General features: G+C 39.6%; 1 protein-coding gene across 1 annotated transcript in view; it reads left to right on the top strand.

The window, feature by feature from the left end:
• Nucleotides 1-7284, top strand: part of myt1lb (myelin transcription factor 1-like, b) — a gene marked incomplete at both ends in the record, with an annotated part of 54978 nt that extends 47694 nt beyond the window's left edge. Inside the window, 7 exons of the mRNA XM_080850311.1 lie at nt 1-60; nt 1473-1694; nt 2004-2095; nt 2755-2858; nt 4189-4332; nt 5794-5856; nt 7144-7284. The exon at nt 1-60 is cut by the window's left edge and continues 24 nt beyond it. Coding sequence (XP_080706437.1) covers nt 1-60; nt 1473-1694; nt 2004-2095; nt 2755-2858; nt 4189-4332; nt 5794-5856; nt 7144-7284 — 826 coding nt within the window. The remainder of the gene's footprint in view (nt 61-1472; nt 1695-2003; nt 2096-2754; nt 2859-4188; nt 4333-5793; nt 5857-7143) is intronic.
• Nucleotides 7285-9303: the final 2019 nt, after the last annotated feature.

The raw sequence follows: 9303 nt of genomic DNA, 5'->3' as shown, positions 1-9303 counted from the left end.
GAAGAGCGGCATAAAGATAACACACAGCAAAGAAGACAAAGAGGACCAGGAGCCAATCAGGTATATCCGTTTGTGCAACACAAATGAATAAACTCATAAAAGTCTCCAAGCCTAGGGACTGAAACAAATATGTCATCTGTCCGTTGTTCTCATTTTGCCCTCTGCACAAAGAGTAAACCTCTGTATTAAATGCAGGGGATTTCAGGAGAAATCAAATCAAGCCCATCAAACCTCAGTTTGGCCTCAACACCTTTGACATCGGTAAATTCGTTAAGAAATATGGGACGTGATGATCTTGGCACGCTTCTCTTCGTGTAGCCCCTGAAAGAACAGGCTCCGCTGTAGCAGTCTCAGAGCTCTATGGCTTAGCACATTGATTTCTCATCAAGTTCACTGTTATTTTAAGACTGTAATATTTTTATACCTTACTATATATAAGACCTTGGTACAGTATTCAGACCTCATGGGAAAGTAGTTTTATATAATGTAAGGTTGAAAAAGAGCCATTTCTGAATTGATGCAATTTGTGATGCACACACACACACACACACACACACACACACACACACACACACACACACACACACACACACACACACACACACACACACACACACACACACACACACACACACACACATACACACACACACACACACACACACACACACATTCACACACACTCTCACACACACAAACACACAAACACACATACACACACACACACACACACACACACACTCACACTAAAACCCACACTCACACTCATACACACACACACACACACACACACACACACACACACACACACACACACACACACACACACACACACACACACACACACACACACACACACACACACACACAGAGAGAGACACACTACAGCAGCCCCACTGAGCACTGATAGACTCCAGTGATTGCTACAGCTAACCATTGTTCTCTAATGCCTTCCAATGACACAGAGGCAATTTAACGGCAGGTAGTGGAATCAACCACAGACTCAGTTGAAAAAAAAAAAGCATTAGGGCATTTTTGTGCAAAGACAATGTGGTTGTGCCTGCCATTTGTTTTCATTTAGCCCAGCTACAGACACTTTACCTGCCTCTGGAAATCAGGACAATAAAATACTTTGATCTCTGACCTTAGACTTAACTTATTAAGCTTTGTAGCTTTGTGCCAAATAAGCAATACCTATTCTATTCTATCCCACCCCTGGTTCCTGTGCTCCATGTGTCAAAATAGTTTGGCAAGCTTTGTGACAAAAATGAAATCTGCACTTAGCCACAGGGTGTGAAGTGTTTACAAGTGAATTGCAAGCTTTCTAGCTAATGAGAATCCGACCATGCTGATTCAACTCAGACTCACGTAGGGCAATATTATCACAATGATGATGAAGACAATGATGATGGCGACACAGATGATAAGTATCCTAATGTGCTTTTTTCTTCTATCTCTTCTTCTGGCTGCAGGTGTCCGGTACCTGGGTGTGATGGCCAGGGTCATGTGACAGGGAAGTACGCATCGCACCGCAGCGCCTCAGGTTGCCCCCTGGCAGCTAAGCGGCAGAAGGACGGGTACATGAACGGCTCGCAGTTCACGTGGAAGGCGGGGAAGACAGACGGCATGTCCTGCCCCACCCCGGGGTGCGACGGCTCGGGCCACGTGAGCGGCAGCTTCCTGACACACCGGAGGTGGGCCTCTACATACAGAGCCTGCATGACCCCTGTATGACCCCTGCATGACCCCTGCCCACGCGTTTCATCTCACAGTAGGACAGAACAATTGTGTTAGATTCAGAGTTTCACAGATAATAAAATTACCATTCCTACATTTTTACAACCACCCTTACATTTCCAACATTTCATGGTTGTTCAGGTTAATATAGAGAATCTACAAAAAATAATGTGAACAAATGTTTATGCCTCGGCCATTGGCATCTTCTGTCTTTTAAACTTACTTTTTAACTTTTACTTTTCCCCCAACTGTCTCCCTCTCTCCAGTCTGTCAGGCTGTCCCCGAGCCACATCGGCCATGAAGAAGGCCAGACTGTCAGGGGTGGAGATGCTAACGCTAAAGCAGCGGCCCAGCAACGGTACCATCCACTGAGTCCACACATCATTAGCGCTGAGCACAAGCGTAGCAGGCTCATCAGCAGCATGCATACATAACCAATCACATAACAGGGCCAATCACAGGCTTGTGTGCCTACTGGCGTCAGCTGTGTGGTTGCATAGATAATGCCGCTAGTCTAGAGCAACTTGCCAATCAAGAATCTGCATACATTATGGCCCAGTTAGTCAGTCCGAAACAATGGAGCACTGATTGCCTGGTTATCATCACAGGCTTGCAATCATGCTCATAATTAGCCCTTATGGGTGCTTACAAGCCCCGTATCCAGCCATCTTTTAGGGGGCAATTCTCACCTCTTTAAAGTGGGAAACTGGCGAGGTGCTACAGCTATTCCGACATTAAATGCACCAGTCCGATACGGGTGGAAAAAGGACATTCTTAGTCATGATTGTCAATGTAGTACTTAGTGTATGATTGCATGTGTTGCTATATTTGTGTGTATCTCACTCACTGATAATCAGTGACAAAATGCTAGAAAAGAGAATTCATCTGTTATAATGCTTAAACCATACAATATTTCACATTACATGTCATCACAACCAGTGTTCAGCTGTTTCATTTGAAGGTGACCTTGGCCATTTTAATCCTGCCTTGTTTGTTTTCTTGTGTATTTTGTTGAAGGACTAGACAATGATGAAGAGATAAAACAGCTGGATGAAGAAATCAAAGATTTAAGTGAATCGAATTCACAGGTGGAGGCAGATATGATCAAACTCCGAACACAGGTAAAGCTTTAGCCGAGGTTGTGGTGTCTGTAAGCTGTGCCACTCTGTCACTTGGGGTGGGGGGACATTTGCAAGTGGTTGCTTGAATAATGGCAAATTAATAATGGGGGGGGGGGGGGGATGTATTGATATGGAAACTGATCTGTTGTGTTAGTGCTAATCATCTTCAATCATCATTTTAAGGCCTACTCCACAGATCTTTGTCTTACTGTTGGTCTACTAGCCCTGTTGTCGGGTTAGCATTATACATGAATCTTTTACTGGTTTGTTTTTATTTCATTCTTACACAATATTGTGCTAAAATTAAGTCAGGGCTCTTTGCGTTTTTGTAGATCTACAATATATGCATGTCTGTACACATGTTAAGACAGGCAAGATGGGTATGCCATCAAGGGAGAAGCTAATGTATGATGTTGCATAGCTATTGTTAATTCAAGAGCTACTTTTTCAACCTGCTCTGAAACTACCACCTGCTTGAGGTACTGTATGGAGGTATGGTAAAGTGGGGCATTCCTAATTATAATACAGATTCTCTCTCATGCTCCCCCTCTGCAACCAGGGGACTGTATAAAGTCCCTGTAGTGCTGTACCGCAACACTTTGAGTGAGCGCTGACAAAAAACTAGAGCCTCACACGACCAAAAAACTAGAGCGTCCCCCCCCCCACACACACACAGACACGCCTCTCTTCATTGTTTCTCAAAGACATTTGAAATGGAATGAAGTTGATTTGAGACAGCAAGTGTGTGTGTGTCTGTGCATCTCGATATGTTTTTGTGTGTGTACGTCTGTGTGTCTGAGAAACCATCTGTGGTCCATGCACACAGCGTAACAGTTTTGATATCAGTTCATAGCGCTGTGAGACAGAGGCAAATCAATGACTCACAAGAGCTCCTCAGATATGCCAAGCGGAGTCAGTCAAGCACGGAGGAGACGTAGTTAAAACTTGACAGACCAGACGTCTCAACGTTACAATTATCCATGTCTGCCTTGCCTTTTGTATAGTCAAACTACAACCCATTTAGACGCACTTGTATCAGACATTAGTGCTGACTCCGCAGTCTGTGTTGGCTAGCATTCTAGAGCCTGGTGTTTGGACTTGCTTGGCCATTGTTCTCACGTGTGCTGTGGTGTGCTTGTGCTGTGCAGTCCACCCTCCTCAGTCCACCCTCCTCAGTACACCCTTCCCAGTACACCCTTCCCAGTACACCCGCCACAGAGTCTTGAAAGGCTACTGCTGTGTAGTCCGAGGTGGAATTGGCAAGGTGGTATGTGAGGCATTTTTTCCAAATAGGTAACCATTTTCTCATGGTCTGCCTTCCCCTTCCTAGATTACCACAATGGAGACTAATCTGAAGTCAATAGAGGAAGAAAACAAGGTGATTGAACAGCAAAATGAATCTCTCCTGCATGAGCTGGCCAACCTGAGCCAGTCACTGATTAACAGTTTAGCTAATATCCAGCTCCCTGATATGGTAAGGGCCACCAACAAGAGCGGAAAGCGGGCAAGTTTATAACAAAAACATAGCACATGGCTTGTTATTTAAGAATTCCTTTATTTTGAATAATTTGATTGCTTAATCACAAGTACAGCACCCAAGGCCCTAGTTGCATGCGAAAATCAGTTTTGAAGCAATTAATGAGGGTGGGAGAGAGAGATTTAGAATGTTACCTTAGTGTTAAACCACACAATATGGTGAAGAGATGCTGGACGGAAAGGATTGATCTGCAGCAGCTAGATTCAGTTTCAGCTTCTGAAAACTACTGTACCAAAGCTGCTTTCTATCAAATGATTCATTGTCATGGCTCACAATTTTCATGTCAAATCAGGTCCTCTGGACTTGCCATGCAGCTATAGCTCTACATGTGCGACTGTAAATAACTCATTTTAAAGTATTTGTTGATTAGAGTCAAAGAGACCATCTTTTGTTTTGATATATTCCCTCTAAATTTGCAAAGAAATACCTCCTCTTCTCTTCATCATTTTGTATATGGCCATGAAACTACTTAAACTATATAATGAAAAGGCCACGCAAAAAAAAAAAGTAATATACTTTCAACTTACCTACTGTAGGAGTTTACAAGGCATGAACAAAACAGCTTTTTTTCCATAAAACATTAATTTTATTTACCTCAAATGCATAAAATGTGAGTCATATATTTTAAGGGTTAGAGCATCTTTGCATACATATGGACATGGCTATAAGATGTATGGATAAAGAGGAATACTAAGTATTTCCCCTCAGTTCATTCAGGTAAATTATATGTTTCTAGACACAAATATAAGTTTGTATTTACGGTAAGCTTTAATGTCCCTGATAGATAAGATTGGTCTTTGAGTGCTTCCCATTGGTCATTGGTTACGGTTCTAATGATACATCCCTCTGATGTATTCATCTTGATTGGCATAAGTGGACGTGTCATGTAACTGTATTACCATCTCTTCAGTCTTTGAAGACCCAGGACCTTTGAATGACTTTCCTGACAAAAAATATCAAGGTTTAAGTTATCTTCTCAACTCCTTGATTCCAATATAATAATAGCAGTTCCAGAGCTGGATTCAGTATTAGGTTTCACAATACATGCATACACAGACTGTTTTTTGTTTTTAGCTCCGTTGTGTCTTGCCTGTTTAAAAAGTGATTTGTGAACTTGCATACTGCTTTTTGCCATACAGTATGTTTGTTGTACAACATTGCCCTCTGGTGTTTATAAGAAAGATCATCTTGAACCCCTTACATTAACTGGTTGCTTTATGCCTTCAACAAATTATTTGGGATCAGCTCCACTATTTTACCCACACTTGAAGAGGGTACACGGAACTGCTCCTAATTCTATTTGTTAATGCATAACAAATGGCCAACTCAAAATGTGAATTAAGTATGTTTTTACACAGCAGGCTCATAGAATTCTTGTTTTCCACCTTTCCCCTCTAGAAACCGCTGCAACACAAGGAGGCACCCATTAGAAATAACAGCTGTTTACAGTTGCACCAGAGAGTAAGAGAACTATTTTCACCATCTTATTGTCACCTCTTGTATTTTCATTTTCTTATTCTGAACTCGTCTGTCCCCTGCATATCTTCCCAAATATACATACATAATAGTGGCCTTGGCCCCTCTAGTTTTTGATGCTGTGTTCTGATAGAGGCTTCGACATTACATGTACAAAAAGACATTTTATGTGTTAATAATTATAAATCAAGAATAGTTTTTCAGAATAGTTTACAGGATTACATTTAGGTTTGCGGTAGATCTGTTTCTACTATGTTTTTATGTATAAAATAATGGCAAAAGATCAATCATCAGACAATGTTGGAGTTATTAGCTTTGAGTATGCTGTAAGATGTGATGACTTTCATTAAAAATAGAATTGAAATGCTGCAAAAAGAATTACTACAAGCATTCTAATAACATACACGTACACAAGTAAGCATACAGGAATATAGGAAAAGGTTATTTTTTTCAACTGGTATCATTTTCAGTTTTCTCTGCTTCTCAGTTATATTTTAACATCATCTCCATTCATCTAAACGTGTTCCAATGGAAAAAGCTTGTTTGAGAGACTTGTTACTTGTGTGGACAGTCTTAAAACATGGAGGGGAGGGATGAAACAAACAATGAAGAAATACATATCACCTATAATGAATATTAATAATCAATTCTACCGAAGACTAATGGTATTCAGTTAACATTAATAAGGGTCAATGCTGGCCATTTAAGTCCCCTAAGTGGCTTTGCTTTTTGTCTGTCCTTGACCTCCCAGCTAAACTGTAGCCTATACTTTAAATTTCCATCAGCCATGAAATATTATTAGTACACCACAAATCAGTTGCTTAAACTCTGACTGGTTGTGTGGCACCAGAAACATAATTTTCACAGAACATCAGTGAACCATTCTCCTTTCATTCCTCAATGTACTCACACAAGCTGACACAGTATGACAAATATTATGTCTTTGGGTGCTTTGTTCGGTATTACTGAAGGAATGTCTCATCATGTTTAAAATGTAACCCTCCAACTTAGAAGTAACCAGGTGACCTTAAGTGGTTTTGTTCTGCCATACTGTCCGGTGAGACTATTCTTAGGGGACAGTTTCATTGCATGTTGTCTGAATCTGTGTATCTCCATTCTTTAGAAAGACCCCATTATCCCTGTTGCTCTCTGTTAATAGATTTGAAGAAAAATACCTCATGCTGACAGACAGTTTTGTTTAATATGGAGTTGTTGTTTTTGATTTTCTACAAATATAATTTACCTTTGTCCATTTTCCCTAATACTTTACAGGAACCAATCAACGAGCAAAACTTTGATGCATACGTGACTACACTGACAGATATGTACACAAATCAAGATCAATATCAGAGTCCAGAAAATAAAGCGCTGTTGGAAAATATCAAGCAAGCGGTCCAAGGAATACAAGTGTAGCCACCCTTCAAGAGGAAGGCATGTTCTCATTTTAAAAAAGCGGAGGAAAAAAGACACTAACAAAAAAAAGAAAAGAAAAACAACAAAAAAAAGTCAGTGGGATGCCTCATGGACTTTGCTGTAATTTTACCAGACAGTGTTCAATATTCACTTCAGTTCTTTAAAAAGAAAAGATAAGTGTTATGCTTTCAAAACATAATTTTGTTTTCTTTCTTGTCTTGCTTTCAAGGATAATAATGGCAGAATAGTTTTTGAACAAAAAAAAAACACATTTTGTACGTTTTCATATGAGCTAACATAGTGTGATGTAATGTTTTTAGCCGCTCATGTATGCACATTTTACGTGTATATTTCGAAACAGTAAGGCAAATCATATCAGACATAGGAACTTTTTAATGCTAGCTGAGACAGTGGCATTGGCTGAAAAGGTTACCTTGAACTTGAGGATGAAAATTCAAATCTATCTATATATCACTGAGGACATAAGGAGGTAGCTACTTTTTCATTTTGTTTTTCTCTCTTCATCTGATGATTTTATGGAATTTTCAAAAATGAGATTTTTTGTGTGTATGTGTCCAAGCAAGACTTGGTTGTAAATTGCTTTATTTTTTAAAAATGCTTGAAAACTCTTTTGTCTTTTGTTTAAAAAAAAATAAACAAATGAATTTGGTGGCGATGAGTGGGGGCACTTCAAAAAGATGTTGGAAATGAGCATCGAATAGAGACTGACTTGATGTATGAATGTTACAGTTTTATTGTAAACATCATGACACGGAAACCCAATGGTGAAAATCCCATAACCTAGTAAGGACTATCCTCTATAGTAGAAAAACATCTTTACTTTGCTTTAGTAGATAGCCATTATCACTCAATCAGCAACAAGATGATGGCAATTTAGACTCCAAGCATCATCCTCGCATAACTTTAACTTTTTTTCATTTTCAAAATGGCAGTAGCTAGAATCGGGCAGCGTCTCAGCAATATGACATCACATGTTTATAGATATGGGATGCAAACAGTCAAACGGTTTGGGTATATGCAATTTCTTGTTTGTAAACATAGTGGGAAAACTGATGAATCTTTTTACTATATGTAATATATTAATTTTTATATAAATCTTTTAATACAAAAAAATGTTTTAGAAAAGGGAGGGATATGAACATTCAGTTTAAAAGCTGAAAGATGAATTGTTCTTTCTTAGTTCCTCTTTCTTTTATGTACAATTTTGCACAGGGACACCTTCGTTTCCATGTTTTGATGTTTTTACAGAAACTTAAGCAGTACTTGAGAGCCTAAATCGAGAAACAAGGTTTTTGTAAAGAATATATATGTAGAGTATGAGAGCGGGACTAACAGGGTAATTGTCCCCACTTATGTGCCAGTAGACTATTTGCACTTGTCCTAAAGATATATCCTAATAAGCGGCACTGTGCAATTTCCATGTGTCTCTTGGCATGAGATTGGAAGAAAAAAAAAGACTGCAAGGAGTATCAACAGTATCACTGAGGGAGACTACAGGGATTTCCAATCAAAGTAATTCCGATACCGATAACAGTAATATTATCAATTAGACGACAATTATATAATTTTCATTTTGGTATGTTATGATGATCATTGAATATCCCCAGCTGCACTTTATATCTAATCACTGTACAAAATGGTCAAATAATCAATGAAAGGGTATTAAAGATGGAAAATCTCTGTTTTTATTTGCCAGTAGACGAAACTCTCAAACACACTCTGTAGTTTAATCTTTGGGGTGATGCAGTTCTATGTCTGTGGCCCCTCAACCCCCAACCCTCCCCCCATTTCTGTTGTGCTATTAGTTGTTAGCGACCATGTTAAAAATTTGCCTTTTTGAGAGCTAATGCAAAGGTGCTTGTCGTTCACCTGATCTCATGTATTGTACTTTATGTCCTCTTTTAGGGCTCCATCCTCCATAGCTGCATATGCCTTCCTCCACAGCATTGTGTCTGAAGCTTTTTGCCAATATAGTAATGCTTTCAGTAGAGTACTAGC

Source organism: Sprattus sprattus (assembly GCF_963457725.1).
Source record: "Sprattus sprattus genome assembly, chromosome: 13".
Taxonomy (NCBI): Eukaryota; Metazoa; Chordata; class Actinopteri; order Clupeiformes; family Clupeidae; genus Sprattus; species Sprattus sprattus.
The sequence above is the reverse complement of the archived record's forward strand: the minus strand, read 5'-3'. Positions and strand labels throughout refer to the sequence as shown.